The sequence below is a fragment of the Urocampus carinirostris genome, chromosome 9 (assembly GCF_059441175.1).
Source record: "Urocampus carinirostris isolate Australia breed hairy pipefish chromosome 9, RoL_Ucar_1.0, whole genome shotgun sequence".
In the NCBI taxonomy this organism is placed as follows: domain Eukaryota; kingdom Metazoa; phylum Chordata; class Actinopteri; order Syngnathiformes; family Syngnathidae; genus Urocampus; species Urocampus carinirostris.
The window spans coordinates 12236818-12255014 of record NC_142357.1 but is presented as its reverse complement, the minus strand read 5'-3'; the positions used below and the strand labels follow the sequence as shown (position 1 = coordinate 12255014).

At 40.6% G+C, this 18197-nt stretch overlaps 1 protein-coding gene across 1 annotated transcript in view; it reads left to right on the top strand.

Moving 5' to 3' along the window:
- Positions 1–4274: 4274 nt before the first annotated feature.
- LOC148359330 (complexin-2-like) overlaps positions 4275–18197 on the top strand; it is a 96503-nt gene continuing 82580 nt past the window's right edge. The window contains exons 1-2 of the mRNA XM_088344557.1: positions 4275–4555; positions 6526–6630. Coding sequence (XP_088200683.1) covers positions 6600–6630 — 31 coding nt within the window. The 5' untranslated portion in view covers positions 4275–4555; positions 6526–6599. The remainder of the gene's footprint in view (positions 4556–6525; positions 6631–18197) is intronic.

Below are 18197 nucleotides of genomic sequence, written 5' to 3'. Positions count from 1 at the left end.
ATGTGTTTTTAAGGAAGGTAATCCTTAAATCAACAATGGCCCATAATGATAGGCTTTACTAATTATTATCTACATTTTATCAACATTTGGTGTTTGTACTTTAAACAGGCATGTTTAACAGCGTCCTCCACTGCTTTTCAGGGCCAGGCAGCACACAGGGTGTCCGAAACGAGGCCTTTGGGCGGACCGCTTTGATGCACCAAAGTGCTACTTTGAGACCTGATGGCTGGATGTTCACCAATTAGGATCCAGTTAACTGATCACTTGCCACTGCAAGCTTTTGCTTCACTTTGATTATTGATTTCAAGTCATTCGTCCCATTGGATGCATTTTCTGTATGTTTCTGTGTCCCTGCAAGTATGTGTAGGTGTTGTATTGGTACATGTGTGACACCTTGTGTTTTGATTTGTTGTTGTTTTGTCGTATATTGTGTGTTCCCTTTGCAGAATTTCTAGGGGGTCAGGGCTCATAGGGTCAGGGACTCTCTTGGGAGTGTGCGGCAGCACTGATTAGTACACACTAATGGTTGTCCTTTATTAGGGTAGTGTTCGTCGCAAGGACAAGCAGGCAGCTAGGCAACAGTGTGCAGAGCCCCATAGGCAAACACACATGAACAAATAGACAGGAGAGAGGTACAGAGATCCAGTGATTCAGTTCAAAAGTTTATAAGGTCATAAGTCATAGTCCGGGAGGTCAGGTAGGGGTTTGGGAGACTGGGTAGAAAAGAGGGCTGTGACATGGGTACTTGGAACTTAAGGTGAAAGGCAACATACTGCAAATGAGCCATTGGGGCGGAGTACTAACAAAGAGAAGAGGATGGTTCATGATAGGAGGGTAAAACCTTGGGATATCAATACAAGTGACCACAGCTGTGAGGAGAAAATAGAACCTGGAAGTCTATAATTTTTATGTCCCATACTTTCCAAACTATAAAGTCCACTGGACTATAAGGCACACCCTCTAAAATAGCCTTTTGCAAAGAATGTATTTCACATGTAAGGTGCATGGAATTAAAACTACTTTAAGAAATACGGTTGCGTAAAAGATTCATAAAATTATTAATTCATAAAGGGTTACTGTAAATCCTAGCATTTCATTGTAATGATGCATTTCCAATTTGATTTATGGATGATAAAGTTATCTTTTTTTTCAATTTGATATCACTTGTTTTTATACTACAACCCTTAACTTTTATCATTTTGTTAGTTTTCTTGCACGATCAAGATGGCAGTTTTCAATTTCGTTGCGCATTTGACATATTAAAATGAGAAGAAACACAATTCCATTAAACTTACAGTCCTTTCTGATATACAGTCTAAGGCACTTTCTGAAATATTTGCAATTCTTTTTGTGTCTTAGGTGCGCCTTATAATCTGTAACATACCGTATTTTATTACATGGTCCAACTGGAACTAAATGGAGATATCCCCTCTTAGGTCTTCACCTCTTTCAAGAATCAGACATTATTGTTTGGGCATACCATTTTGTAGTTTTCAATCCAGCTCGATAGCTTGGGAACCGCGTACTAAACCAGACTATTACCTAAGACCTCCAAAGAGGTATTCATGCTTTTTCTCTCCACCAATGACATCATGAACACAAGTGTCCTACAAGACCCATTAGGATAACAATATTCTCCCCAACCCCCTAACTCTAACCCGCAGCAAAGAAAGCTGTTGATCGATACAATTGATCATCAAACGTGCGGGCGTGCGCCTGGCTTGCCTGCAAGCCCTCTGAAAATCACTTAATGTGAATTAGTATTGACCGTCGCCCCTTCATCAATGGAGGCCAACAGAGGCAGCAATGGAGGAGGAAAGATGAAAAGAGTCAACGTCAGCGCCTGCCCAAGCAGACATATTGTGGAAAAACACAAAAGTCCATTTATCCACAATGGTCCCATGCTTACTTTATTTCCGTTAGTATTACTTAAATAAGTGATTCCTGCTTCCTGTACAGTACGGAGCCACTGAGTTGTTACTGTATTCCGCATCTTACTTTTGCTCTGGGGTTAGTCTGTATCACTTTTGTGTATATACATATATACAGGGAGTGCAGAATTATTAGGCAAGTTGTATTTTTGAGGATTAATTTTATTATTGAACAACAACCATGTTCTTAATGAACCCAAAAGTCTCATTAATATCAAAGCTGAATATTTTGGAAGTTGGAGTGGGGGTTTTTTAGTTTTAGCTATTTTAGGAGGATATCTGTGTGTGCAGGTGACTATTACTGTGCATAATTATTAGGCAACTTAACAAAAAACAAATGTATACCCATTTCAATCATTTATTTTCATCAGGGAAACCAATATAACAGCTCAACATTCACAAATATACATTTCTGACATCCAAAAACAAAACAAAAACAAATCAGTGACCAATATAGCCACCTTTCTTTGCAAGGACACTCAAAAGCCTGCCATCCATGGATTCTGTCAGTGCTTTGATCTGTTCACGATCAACATTGCGTGCAGCAGCAACCACAGCCTCCCAGACACTGTTCAGAGAGGTGTACTGTTTTCCCTCCTTGTAAATCTCACATTTGATGAGGGACCACAGGTTCTCTATGGGGTTCAGATCAGGTGAACAAGGAGGCCATGTCATTAGTTTTTCTTCTTTTAGACCCTTTCTTGCCAGCCACGCTGTGGAGTACTTGGATGCGTGTGATGGAGCGTTGTCCTGCATGAAAATCATGTTTTTCTTGAAGGATGCAGACTTCTTCCTGTACCACTGCTTGAAGAAGGTGTCTTCCAGAAACTGGCAGTAGGACTGGGAGTTGAGCTTGAGTCCATCCTCTACCCGAAAAGGCCCCACAAGCTCATCTTTGATGATACCAGCCCATACCAGTACCCCACCTCCACCTTGCTGGCGTCTAAGGCGGACTGGAGCTCTCTGCCCTTTACCGATCCAGCCACGGGCCCATCCATCTGGCCCATCAAGACTCACTCTCATTTCATCAGTCCATAAAACCTTAGAAAAATCCGTCTTGAGATTTTTCTTGGCCCAGTCTTGACGTTTCAGCTTGTGTGTCTTGTTCAGTGGTGGTCGTTTTTCAGCCTTTCTTACCTTGGCCATGTCTCTGAGTATTGCACACCTTGAGCTTTTGGGCACTCCAGTGATGTTGCAGCTCTGAAATATGGCAAAACTGGTGGCAAGTGGCATCTTGGCAGCTGTACGCTTGACTTTTCTCAGTTCACGGGCAGTTATTTTGCGCCTTGGTTTTTCTACACGCTTCTTGCGACCCTGTTGACTATTTTGAATGTAACGCTTGATTGTTCGATGATCACGCTTCAGAAGCTTGGCAATTTTAAGAGTACTGCATCCCTCTGCAAGATATCTCACTATTTTTGACTTTTCAGAGCCTGTCAAGTCCCTCTTCTGACCCATTTTGCCAAAGGAAAGGAAGTTGCCTAATAATTATGCACACCTGATATAGGGTGTTGATGTCATTAGACCACACCCCTTCTCATTACAGAGATGCACATCACCTGATATGCTTAATTGGTAGTAGGCTTTCGAGCCTATACAGCTTGGAGTAAGACAACATGCATAAAGAGGATGATGTGGTCAAAATACTCATTTGCCTAATAATTCTGCACTCCCTGTATATATATATATATATATATATATATATATATATATATATATATATATATATATATATATATATATGGGCATCACGGCGGCACAGTCCTGAGGTCATGAGATCAAACCTCCTGTGTGGAGTTTGCATGTTTTCCCCGTGCTTGCGTGGGTTTCCTCCGGGCACGCCGGTTTCCTCCCACATTCCAAAAACATGCATGTCAGGGTTAATTGGCCGGTTAAAATCGTCCCTAGGCGTGAATGAGTGAGTTGTCTCTGTGTGCCCTGGGACTGGCTGGCAACCAGTTCAGGGTGTCCCCTGCCCACTGCCCAAAGATAGCTGGGATGGGCTCCAGCGCCCCCGCGACCCTACTAAGGACAAGCGCTGCAGATAATGGATGGATGGATGGATATATATATATATAGGTATATAAAACCTACCAATAACTGACCATCCATTGACAGTGAAAAGATTTGCCTCGGACGGGTCTTTTCGTGTATGGCCATTAAATACATACGCAGCGCATGCACGTCGCTAGTGAAGGATTTGGAAAAAAGTATTGAAAAAAATCACGGAGGATCAAAACCCCGAACGTTTGATGAATGGCTCTCCCCGACCATGTTGGGAGGGGCGTGGTCAAGGAGAGAGGAAGAAGGGAGGAGTAGGAGTAGGCTCGTTAGCGGGACGTTTCCCCTCCTGTGCTTCACTTTCTCCATCCCTGTCACGGTGCGAGCTTCCTCCTCCTCCTCCTCCTCCTCCTCCGCTACTCAACAACCTCACCAACACAAGAACCTCCACAATCTCCTCCTAGTCTTCCTCCTCGTCTTCCACCTTTTCACTCTTTACTCGTGCAGCCAGCAATAAGGACGTCCTCTTCCTTCTTTTCCTACTCTCCATCTGCCTTTCCTCTTGTCCAGACGATGCGACTGACGAGTTGCTAGGACAACTTCTTCTTCCGTCCGGATCGCAGGTAAGAACGTCGACGTTCGATGCCGAGTGCGATGTTGCGTGGGCGCCTCGTATACGAGTCGGTGCTGTCCACTCGCCGTGGTGCTGAAACAGCCTTCGAGACAGGGGGGAAACGTAGATGCGGCCGGGTTTTTTTTTCCTTCATGCACGCCACTACGTGCATGCTTGCCCGGTAAGACGGGAAGCAACGTGCACGAGCCACTTTCCGGAAAGGTGAAGAAGCTCAAGGAAGATAGGATGGAAAGTTTCGCCGCATGATCGGGGTTCGCGCACGCGCACTTGCGTGCAGCGTTCCCTTTCCCCTTTTGCAAGTCCCTTAGTGGTGACCCGTGTGCTTGCACTCAAACAAACAATCAAGCAGAGGTCACACAGCATTAATGAGCATAACACACACACCTCGCACAGTTTATTGTGTGTGTCTGTCTCAATTGCGTCGTGTATTTTGTCAGGAATGCAATTCTAAGGAAGTGTGAGGATCGATGCGAGTAGCTCATGTATGCCGACTGTGTGCAGGTGGTTTGGAAATTGTGGACTCGCAGCGTAATGATTGTGTGCTGGCGGTGTCAAGAACTCGTTATGTGTTCCATTAAAAGCTGCGTCTTTGTTTTGTTGTTCGGGAAAGTGTGAAATTTGGGTGTCAGTTGTTAATAAGCAAATAAAAGATTTTTTTTGTGCATTTTGTCTATGTTTTGTTATATGTCGGCAAATTGAGTGAACATGTTTGTGTTTTTTGTGATAATATATTAGTCTGATCAAATAGTGACGAGTGCATTGGTTCATGGATGGAACTTTTTCCTGAATTGTGAAATGTATGTGTCTTATTTTCTTGGAAAATGTCCACTGTTAGTCTGGTGTGTGGTTATTGTATGAACATTGTGTGTGTGTGTTTTGGGTTAATGATGTGAGCATTGTCTGATTCAAAAACAATACAGTGTATATTGTGTTTTTTTTTTTAATGTGTTGAGCGCAAAAGATAAAGTGTGAGTTGTTACGAGGGCTTTTTGTGTGATGCTCGTGTAACTGCTTGTATGAGATAGCCGTTTGTAATCCTGGTACGGATTGTTTAGTGGTGACAAGTATTATGTTTTTGCGTAGGCATTATGGATAGGACTTTTTCAGAATTGTGTGCATTTGAGGGTTTTATTTTCTTGCAAAATGTTTACTGCTTTTCTATGTGAGGAGCGCCTGTGTATGGTAATTGGCTGTTTTTTATGAAACCCGGTAGATTGTTTTCTTTTTAAAAAAATGTTCACTGTTTTACATAAGAATGTTGTGTGACATTCTATCTATCTATCTATCCACATACCAAAGCCATATCCCCCTAGTGAGAGGTCGCTAGAGTCAAGACTGTACTCACATTCACCAAACATTCATTCCCCTTTTGCTCTTTCCAACCAGACACCTTACAATAAGCCCATAGCACAACAAGGTTTTTTTGCTGTGCCACGTAACCCTTCAGTTGATAGCCCAGACAGTATGCATGGGTTTACCCGCTCGGCATCATGTCTGCCTATATCAGCCATTCTTAACTATCCTTCACCATCCATATCGATCCCTTGCTCACAGTCTTGCATCTATTAAAAAAACTCACATGCAGAGCATGTTTTACCTCATCCATCCGACCATATGAGCCTTCCTCTCATTCTATTTTCCACAACTTCTGCACTACATATTCTTTTTAGTCAAACGGCCTTCATCCGTTTTTCCCATATGTCCAAACCACCTCAGAGCATTTTTATCAACCCTTTCAGCAAGCTCTCACACCACGCCAGTGTTTCTCTTTACTTCCTCATTCCTTAACCTATCTAGTCGTGTCACTCCGCACATACTATGCAAACAAGTGTAACAATAATGCATAGTTGTGTGCTTGTTGTGGTTTTTGTGTACCATTTTTGTGCATATGCGAACTTTGGCATGAATGCTATGCACCAAAAAGCAATCCATTCTTTTTAATTCTCGTCTTCTTTTCAGATCTCGGGATTCCTACCGTTTTGCCACCGTTGGATGTGACATCGCTTCGACGGGGCAGGGAATAAAAAGCCATCATGAATTTTGTTATGAAGCAAGCGTTGGGAGGTAAGCTTTTGCTACTTTTGTGTGTGTGTGTGTGTGTGTGTGTGTGTGTCTGTGTGTGTGTGTTGCAGTAGAAATACATTTGAGTCAGCATCTTTGTTTTCGGGAAAGTCTTTTATTGTCAAGCTTTTGCGCTGTTGCCCCTTGTATTGGCTTCAGCCGTGCCTCGACTGTATGCAAATATTACCATCAGTAATTTCTGAAACTTTAATGCTTACAAGAGCTTTGTGGATTGCAATTCCTTATTTGGAAATCACAGAGCATTGCTTTTCAACCATTATTTCATTAGTGTGCCACAGGGAATGGCCCACTTTTGCATTAAAAATGCATGCAATTGTTCAGTATCTTTGCTATCCTGCTGTTATTAGCCCGGTTATTGTAACACTCATCCATATCAGTAGGTGGCAGAAAAGTCCTGTTTTTTCTTCTTATTTACTAACTATCTGCTTATGAAGCAGTACATTGATCCCGTGTATATCACAAGGATTATGTTCCAAAAATAACTTGTGATAGACGAAATCCGAGATGTAGAAACCTTTATGTTTTTTACAACTATTACACTATTAAATACTCTATAATACACTGAAACCAAAGAACAAACCCTTTTTACAGGATCAAGCATTTGTTTAACAAATAAAAGTATTGTATAAACCATTTTTGATTTGTCTTTTCACAAATAACTACTGTATCATCAAAAAAATATAAGCAGTGAGAATTTTAATTCAATCCGAACACAATGCACAATACAAATCCCAGAAGTAGTGACAACGTGAAAAGTCAACTGTGTTATAGCAAGGGATTACTGTACAGGGAAGATATATTCATAATGTCACAGACCAGGAACGGATACCCAAATAGCGTTCATTTTACTCTGTTTTTGATAGGAAAGAGAACAGTGCTTGCATCCATGATCCGATGATCGTCGGTCACAGGTAGCAGATAGCAGAAATGCGGAAGTGGCACTTCCGCGTTGAGTGAGGGTAGTCGTTGGCAGCGAGAAAAACAGGTCGATGGCTGGGGCGGAGAAGCAAAAACAGAAACAGGTCCAGAAAAAAGGTCGGCAACAGGTATCAGGCAGGAAACAGGCTAGGATCGTGTCGGAGAGTACAAAAGCTTGCATAGCTGAGAGCATAGGTTCGCAGACGGTCTGACAGGATCCTTTCGGAAGACGGGAGTTTAAAAAGAGTCCAAAAGCCAATCAGGTCCCGTGGCTGTTGGCCAACCGGGCAGCCGCAGGGGCCCCGAATCAGTAATCATGACACATAACTTATTTTGTTTAAAGAGTCTTTTTAAGATTGCAAAGCCAAAAAATGAAATAAAAATAAAGTAAGGTAAAAATATTGCACATCATTTTGATGATAATAAATAGGTTCATATTTTACAAAAAATATAATATTTCTTCCTAACAATTATTATTTTAATTATTTTCCTAGAAAAAAATAGAACACATTTTGTTTGAAATAAAGTTAAATCCTAAATTGCACATAAATATACCCCTTATTGTTATTGTTGCTCTGAAAAAGGACCTAGTAACTCAACTCACCCATCTAATTGGGAAAAACATCGAAAACTGCAGCCTGTGATTTCATGGTATTCTTAACAATGCTCACAAAAGCCATGCAGCAACTGATACTGATTTTGAATACCAGAATGGGATATCCTTCATTCAAATCCAAGTGGAAGATGTCTTGTGGAGTTTTTGGACATGTACCCTTTTTGCAGCTCTACTTTTAGTCAATATGAAACCCCAAAATTGTATATTAAAGAGTAAAAGATGAAGAAGTGCATGAGTGATTAAAGGCATTTAAAAAAAACTGCCAAACTTTTTTCATCTCTCAGAATAGGTGCCTAGGAGATATTCATCCTATGAATAGAATCGAGGAGGAAACAGATTAATTTCAGCTGGCACCTAATAAAGATACCTTCTAATCTGCCATCTTCTCATTTTAGAAAACGTGATGCAATCGCTCCACCGGACTTCGCCTTATCTCAGGGCGGACAACTGCCCGCCATGTATGAAATACATGTATGAATATGTAGATGGAGAAGCTCTTTGTGCACTCTGGAGACCGTTTGAGCGTGAGCAGGCTTGAAATCAACTAATAGTCTATTCAATAGAAAAAAAAGACATTTAGCGGTAAGCTTCTTGGAAAAAAGATTACATTTTTCAAGTCTCTGAGCCAGGGGTCTCTAACCTGATACCCGCAGGCCCATAGCCCACCTAAAAACACCTAAGTAGCCCACGGACAGATTCTGAAGGTAGCTCACCAGTAAAAGGTCACTGTGTTTTTTCAGAACATTTGATTTCTAACTAGCATGATGTTTTGGTAGTTGACTAAGTCTATTTTAACTCAGCTACAACTACATTTGAGAGGTATTTTAATCCTACCATCGTTCTATTAACTCTAAAGTAATATGTGAGAGAGACAGAGTAATACCTGTGTGAATTCTGTTTTTTCGACCAACGCTGGAGATTACTCTGTTCACTTTTACTCTGTCCACTGTTAGACGAGCACCAGTGGAGGTAAATCAATACGACAATGTATATTTAACTAACTGTGTAAATTCTTAAGGGAGCTGTATGGAATTTAGAACTTTCTTACTCTCCGCTGCCATCTTCTGGCTTAAAGTCATAATTGCAACCTCAGTCAGCTCACTTATGATGGGTGTGCAAGTACATGCATTTCTTAGTGCTCGAACAAACTCTTCCTTTTTGTGGTAAGAATTGGCGTTTGGACTGTTAGGCCTGACTGGTGCAAGTAGCTAAATGTGCCAGGAACCCAACGTATAGGTTCACAGGCCAGTGTCACAGTTCAGGATTTATAGAAATGATTAAATGAAGGGGTCCGTGTATGTGGGGTGAACGTGAGGCTGGAGACAGGCTTTTGTCCCGGAATTTGGTTCACAAGAGGCATAAGCAACAATAACGAAAGGAATTTAAAAATACAGGTTTGAAAGATGATTAAATACACAGATTGGCTTCTATAAACCACAGTGGTCAACGTTTAAGCAACATTTGCTTGTCCTTAGCAGCTGTTGAAGGTTGCTGTCTTGATTGAAGGCGGCTGCTGCTGGGCTGACTGAGGCTGGCCCAGAAGTGAGGAGGGATAAGGGATCTTGGCATAACATTGACTCTACTAGAAGCAGGCTTTTTTTTAATTTCACTATTTTCATGCTACACTGAGAAATAGAAATAAAAAATAAAAGCTGCGGGGACAAACATGATGTCACTCTTCAGCACGTCCCCAGCCCCCAGTTCTCGAACCTAATGTGTTCTGCCTCGAACAGCTCTGATAAAAGTACAATCAAAGCAGATAGCATGGTGGAAAATAAAGCTTAAGGGCTCTTTGAACTTAGTTGGGTATACTTAATACAGAAAATATTTACCTTTTTAAGGCCTCCTTAAATGACACACCCCACATTTAACAGTCAATTTTCCGACAAATGACAATAAATTGTATGAATTACCGTCCAACTCCCGATGAGAAGTATTTGGCGAGAAGTTGAAATCCTTTTAGTTTAACTAACCACTTTGGTGAGCCGAGCGGATTAGACGCAGGCAATTATCTCACCCTCTTCATGCAAGCTACAGCCGCACAGTCACACTCCATCTGCTCGCACCCAAGCCCGACGCTCACGATGCCGCCGAATTTGTCTCTTGTTCCTGTGCAGCCGTGATTCCGAGAGTGCGATTTTGCACGTAAAGCAACGAGCGCTCGGTCACACCGTTGACGGCTGCAGCGCTGCGACACTCCAAAACCGAAAAAAATGCAGGCCATATTTTTTGTTGACACACTGATTTCCGATGTAGATGTATCATTCACTTATTGTTATGATTTCTAATAAACTCTGAAAATGGTTTCAAGCTGTGCAATCCAACAGTGGTAAACGGTGTGTTAATGAAGGTTGTGCGCCAGTAAAGGCCCATCACTGTTGTAAACACGGTGATTCCTCCACATGCATAAACCATGAAGGTGGATTGGAAACATTTTCCATTTAATGTGCTTATGTAGTGGAGCTCTTCATTCTCACACTTGTAAAGCCTTTGGCCAAATAACTCATTTTGTGGAAAGTGGACAAATGACAAATAGATTCGATCTGCAAGCCGGGAAGAAGAGTATTGGCGTAAAGTGCGAATTGTGTGTTTTGTGTCAAAGTGTTTGAGAGGGTGCTCATGGCTCCCGTGGTGGTGGTGAAGATTTATCATCCATCACGTCAAAACTACCAGTAAAAAGCCGCTTGCATCTGTAACATGGGCAACCTGCATAAACTCTATTACACCCCCCTCTTCCCCTCTTCCTCCTGAGACAAAACAGGACAAATTGGTCCTTTACAAGCTTTTAACAGCGGATGCGTCTTCTCCTCTGACTTCCCCCGTCAATCACTCTGGCCTTCTCCTTTGCTCCCCTACGGTCTTGATTTTCACGTCCCGTGACATCCATCTTTCCGGCTACCCCCAGCAACCGCCTCCCAAACTCATAGTTCTCTTGGCCTTTCTTACTGCCTTGCACCACCCCTCCCATTTTCCCTCACCTCAATCTCTCTATTATTACTGTAAATCTGAAGGACAGAGCAAGGATACGGGATCAGGGAGTACCATGCAAAATGTTAAACAACTAGCTCAAATTGTGTAGCTTCACTATCGAAAACTAAAGAGAAAAAAATTTGGAAAAATAAAGTAGCATAATATTTTCTTCAATATACAAACAAAGTACTTCTATCAGCCGAGTAGATAGAAGGCAAGAGTTTTTGTGAGTCCCATTTTTCGGAAAGCACACAACTAAAGATGTGGTTAGCACAAGAATGTCTAGCAGTCAGAAAAAAATGCTAAAAACACGAGTTAAATAAAACAGAGTCACAAAGAGACATACTCTTTTCTTCAAAGCACAAACACAAAGTACTCTTACCGGTCCAGTTAAAAGCCAATGAAAGCAGTGTCCCTTCCCAGATGTTGTTCTCTCCATCTTGTAAAAACAATGTTAGGTTTTGAGGGTGGATACAAACGCTGGGAAGCCGGAATTGAGTCAGGTGTGCTCAAAAAGAAAGATGGTATTTTATAGTAAAAGGAAGTACAAAGTAACAAACCAAAAAGTGGTGAAAAAAACAACTAAATGTCCAAACAAAACAAAACCATACATGTCCAAACCAGAAAAAAAGACCGAAATGGGAAATGCAATGGATAATGTAACTAACAAGCAGGAACAAACTACTAAGACCATTTTTCTGACAAGAAACCAGAAACAAAAACAAACAAACATGGCTTGGCGGGGGAAACGCAAGGAACAAGGTAACAGACAAAAACAAAAACAATTGTTAGCTAAATGAATAACAAAATCTCCAAACCAGAAACCAGAAACAGAAACTGAATCTGACATAGCAATGACAGTGGGGAAAAAAATTAGCCGACGATGTGTGCTTTCCAAAATGTCATTATAAAGGTTCAGGATAGCTAGAGACATGTGTATGGTGATTGGGCACATCTGTGTCTGTTTACAAATCTGGTTGGCGCTCGATGGTGGAAATTGGCCTACCAGTTTCTACCAGCAGTCTTGAAGTGAATCTTCGTACTTTTGCGCTTTTTTCGGTCAGGACACTCTCTTTTGAGTGATTTGAAATGAGTGGAATATGTGTGGTCATCCATTGGAGATTTTAGCTTTTAAAATTCCAAAGTAGTATTCAGTTATCGCGTGCTACTTTTCAATTCTCTCTGCCTAAACTGGAAGTACTTCTACGTTGTCTTCTTTGTTTTGCCATTAGTAGTCTTTGACAGAACATAATTTGTCATCTTGAGCCAAGTCACATGACTCATTTAGTCATTTAGTAGCTTGTATTCCTCTTGTATGGCTGCGATTAATGATTATTTTAATCATCGATGAATCGGTCAATTATTATTTGAATTAATCTACGAAAAGGATTTTTTGAAAAACACATTTTAATTTCCTCCTCTGTTCAAATATTGACGTTTGTAATAGACAGGACAATGTATATAACAAAAAAATATTATATGATGTGAAATAATAAAAAATCCAATTGTGTGTCTTATAGCTTTAACATTAAACAAATATATATAAATACATTTAAGATAAATTTTTATAAAGTGCGAAAAAATAGAGGCAAAATAGGAGGAGAATGAAGACGTTATCTTATCGTACATGGAATGTTTTTATACAGCATTTTGAGAAGTTCTATATACTGTAAATAAATTTGTATTTGGATCAAGATGACCTCATGCATTATATTATGCTCCGAAGCACCCTCTGCTGGACCAAAGTGACACTACAAGTTTTTGGGCGGATCGAGAGGGAATGTGATACACTCGCTTATTTGCATCGATATAACATCGCACAACACAAAAAATAAACGATAAAATTCATTACCAACACTTTTAATAGTCAACTTTATAGATTTGTTGTTGCTGTCCTACTTCCTTGTGCTTTTTAGCACCTGTGTTTAACATCTTGTGGTCAATTAACATTCACTGTCCCTTTAATGTAAGTGCAGCCCATTCAAATTAAGGATTCATTTATGATTGTTTGATTGATTCATTTTCATATCAATTTTTACAATTTTTTATTTTTAGAACATATTTTTTGTTGGAAAATTACAAAGCATATTTGAGAACAGTGTAATGTTTTTATTAGAGCTGTATTTGTGGGAAACCCAATTTGGCCCATCGTCAACCAGACCCTAGCTTGGAGGGCACCAATTACATTGAAGACCCCTAGTTTAGTTCCAGGTCACATAATTGCTTCATTATTCATTCCACTTCACTGTAATGGCAACATATGTTAAGCGTACACATAACCTGAGTTTTGTTTTTTATTGCAAAGGAAAGAAAAATAAGAGCTTTAATTCGTCGACACAAATGCATTGGCCTCTTCTTGCAACACTCTACTCAAGCAGGAGATTTGCCCTAGGACAAGAAACGTGTTATTCATCCCCTTTCAGCACGTGCTCACACTCTCACAAACAATTTTCCACCGTCTCGACCAAGTGACGCCGCGAAGGCGCCTATACCTTCCTGAGATAACACGACATGGGCTTTAAATAACACACGCTTTCCGCCGCCTTTCATCCAGAGACGCGTTCGCTTGGGTGGCCAAGCCCAACTCGGCCGACGAATTCAAATGAGATTTTTCACACTCCGAGCCGGCTCTCGAGAATCGTGTTTGCGGCTGCCAAATCGGCGAAGGGGAAGCTTTTCCAATCCGCTCGGGAAGCCCGTCTAATCCTGATGACTCGATACGCGGTAATGCAATCGGACGCCCACCGTGCCACGGATGTCCAAAAGGAAGTCTTGACTTTTTAAATGTTTGTGTTCGGTTTTGCGGATGGACCCATATAAGGAGAAGCAGGAACTGAAGCAGGAGTGCTCAAAATAAGAATGGTATTCAACTCATTCAGTGCAATAAGCTATAAATATGTTTTCAGAACCATTGTCCCTGGCTGTTAAGATGTAAAATTATGTTTTATTTTGTTTTGTTGGAAATGATTTCAGTATGATAAGTTAGATGGCATGATTTGATCATATCATTGTCCACTCATCGACGGGGGAAACAGTGTTGCTTCCTGTATCCAGCGACTAATGTGTGTAAGCGGTGTTGTCAGAGAAGCGAATGGATGGATAAGTACACACAGTTAACACCTCAAGTTATTTCTTTCTAAAAAGGTCACAATGTCCCATCGTCATCGTCGGGGCAGAGAAGGATGATCATTTGTGCACGTCTGCAGGAACGCATTTGCCATAGTGACCAAAATTGAGTGATTACGTCACCGGAATTATTAGACGCTAAAGAGTACTTGCAGCGTTCATGCATAAGTTCAGTGTTCTTGCCATAAAACATTATTTTGCAAGCAAAGTGCCCTTGTATTTATGGAAAGCATTAGTGTAAGTAATTATTTGGAATCATACCAAATGCCAGAAAGCACCAAAGTGAAACTTCTGCTTGGAAGCGCCCTTTCACAAAAAGACGTTTTTTTTTTTATCTCAGAAATGAGTGTTCTCAAGAAACTCAGCAATGTTTAACTGTTGTTTGCTAAACAACGGTACAAGCTACAAACATACTTTTTTTTCTTGTTTTCTGACTACATGGGCCTTCAAATATTAGTCAAAAACTGAAAAAATGGCTGGTAATAGCTCTTCCTATTTGAGAGAAATGTCTGGTTAATAACAAAACCAGGAATAAAGTAACAAACAAACAAGGGGCCACAAAACAAATGATATGTCCAAACAAAATCAAACCAGACAATATCCAAACCTTAAACTAACAGCAAACCGGAAATGCATGGTTATATTTATCCAGTGTTAAAGCTCCTCTCTCATGTAACTTGACAACTTCAGTATTTAATATGTCAAAATTGCTGAATTTTCAAATATTTTCATGAAGATTATTGATACAAATAGTTTGTAACCTATAACTGTGCTGATCATTTGCAGATGTAGAGTGAGGCATGCAATTCTCTTGCCTCATGGCAAAAGCTGATGGTGAGAGCAAGGATTCTTATTTGACGCACAGCCCATTCCCCAAATATAGAATTAGTGATATTGTTAGTAAGCTTAGAGAGTCAAGCTTCCTGTAATTATTTTCTCGTTTCATGGACTTTTTTAATAATTGGGGATTACCCTTTAATCAATGTTTTTTTCAAGGGAGCAGCACATATAGTTTATCTATAAGTTAGGGTAGGACTATAAAAGTTGTTTCTCCTACGTGACAGTTTATACAGTATATTGTGTTCTTGCTCTGCTAATCAAATGATGAAAAATATGGAGCTTGTAAATCTAACTGTGCCTCACTGGACACAAACCTCATTGCTCGGCACTAGGAATAACAATCAATTAGGTCAAAATGTATTATTAATTGAACTGTTTTGCCATTTGATTAATCATTTTGGAGGTCTGGTATGGATGCTCTAAAATGTAACCTCCAAACTGCAAATTTGTAAGATTTTAGTAGTCGTGAACAAAGCAGAATGATTGTCGCATAATCAGAGAATTTAGTCAAATTATTCAAACATGTTTGCCCTTTTGCCATTACTAAAGCTCAAACCCTCCTAAGGCAAAGCCATTTTCAATTCCAAAGTTGGTTGGGTTATATCTTAGGTCATAACTGTACTTGTATCTTTGGTAGTTTGCTTGCTTTTATACAAAATGAATCGGAATCTGAAGGAAGACGTTGGCAATGTTCCACATTTCAGCATCGCAGATGTGTTTGATTTGAATCTCATACTTTTTTCACGGGTATCGCGGAGCAGCCTTGCACAAACAGTCATCGTCTTGCTTTAGCTGCACAGCCACAGCCATTGAGCAATTACTCAGGCGCAGAACATTGTATAGAGAATCCCGTTACATTTAATTTCATGGTTCTCAAATTAAGTGCGAGGAGGAATAATAGGTGTTCTTTCGAGAATACTGGGAAAATAATGATTGAGGTAATGAAAGTAAAAAAAATAGATAAACATGCTGTGAATTTGGAAGTTAGTTCTAAGTACACCAGCTGCTTGTCATAAACACACTCAGGATGGTGTGGAAGCATGACACAGAAGCACAGATTAGTATAGTAAAACAGTATTCCTTTATTAGGGTACACGGAAAGGCAGGCAGTGTGAGCAATTATATGGGATTTCAAATAACAATTGTGCTAAAATATTCTCCCACACGAAGAACATGTTCTCATTCGGGACCTGTTGGCATCATCTGTTCTCACGTGTTGACAGGAGCTGCTGCTTGAAGGCTCCTGTCTATTTGTTGGGCGTTACTCATAATCCGGTGGGTCAGGCTGCGGTGCCTTTCACTTTTTTAAACACGATCGCTATGACTTAAATGCTTGGGACCTGACTAGAAAGACAACAAACTGGCAAGAAACCAAGGGGACAGTAGTGAAATGGGAATGAGGGAGAGTCATGATAGGAGGAAAAACTGAGGGGAAATCAAGGCAAGGGACAACCGCTGTGAGGAGAATAATAGAGCCCAGAAAAGAGTAATCAAGTAAAGGAATAGCCAACAAGAGAGTATAAAGAGAAATAGAGAACAGACAGAGAAACAGAACGCAGGATCATGACACTACTGTTGTTGCTCTACATTTGACTTATCCATCTTGAAAATGTGATATTATTTACCTTTATATTGTAAAGCATGTGGTTGGGCACAGAAAAACCATGTAAGAAAAAATCAAGACAATTGACATATTTCAATGTGCGCTATCTGCAGGGCTGAATTTAGATAGCGAGGCTGTTAGGGTTAATATTTTCGTAATAGGTTAAACTGGAGTGATCAGTAAGGGAGGCAAATGTAGTTTTAGAATTTATTTCACTGCGCAGTGGGCAGACGGATTCAAAAAATCTCACCGTCTCACAAGTTTCCCGCGGTGCATTCGGGTTTTGTTCAAAAAGCGTGCGCATGTGCAGAAAGTATCAATGACGTCACACATACGTCTACGGTTCAAAGTTCGCACATGCGCAGTAATAACCAACGACGTCATATATCTTTCGGTTCAAAAATAGTACAGTAGTGGAAAACGAGTTGTAATATAAGTCAAGCTCATCTGGATTATTTGTAACATAGAAGACAGAGAAATACACAATTAACTAAATATGATTAGCTTTGACATTTCCCCCCTGTTGTGGATTTCGAAGGATATCAGTGATAATACCAGAGATTTTCAAGTTAACACATCATTAAGAAATACAACAGGTTAATAGTTTCGCGGAGGGGCGAAAAACCTTCGTAAAGGAAAAAATTCCCCTCCTCCCACCTCATTTCCATGAGGTCGAGAGTGTTTCTTATGCTAGAAAACGTAGTAGTAGTAATGAGCGATGGTTAAAAACACAAAACAAAAAACCCTGCCTGTGCGTTGGTCTCCACAGGGCCTGAATGACTTGGTGAGCGGGACTCGATTAGCTTACCCGCTCAGATCTTCGCGTGTGCAATGGGGAGGTTTCCCTTTAGGGATAAGTCCTTTTAGACAATGTAGTCTAAGTCCATTTAAATTCGGTGTATGGGAACTGATACCAATGTAACAAAGCAGTCCGTAAAGTCCAAAATTTTCAACATTACGATAGAAGAAATTGAACCTAATCTCATTTCTTCCCACAGTTGTTAGGATTCTCATTTTGGTACTTTTACGACCATTTCTCTAGATATCATTGTAGAATCTAATGCCTATTCTTTCGGAAGAATAGATTAGGGCACTATTGGCAGCTTTTGATGCTGTTTTTCATGAGCATGGGCACCGTAAGGATCCCCACACCTCCTGGCGTGATGATGATGTGTTGCTTGTAGATGAGGTGACACCATCCAGTTGTCCACATTGGATTGCTCCTCTTTTCGGATCTGGCAAGTTAGCTTCTTCCCTGAGATGACAACAGCCTCCTGCGTTGAGGCGGATGTGTGTAGGAGACACAGTTGATGGCGCGAGTGCTAGCACACTCCCCAGAATCCTGACCGCTGTCCTTGGAAAGAAGTTAGGTTTGACGCTCCCTGTGGGCTGACAGAACTCCATCATCTGATCAGCAGGGGTCACCTTCTGTATGGATGAGAGAAGCATAAATCAATACCATAGAACTGAATATTC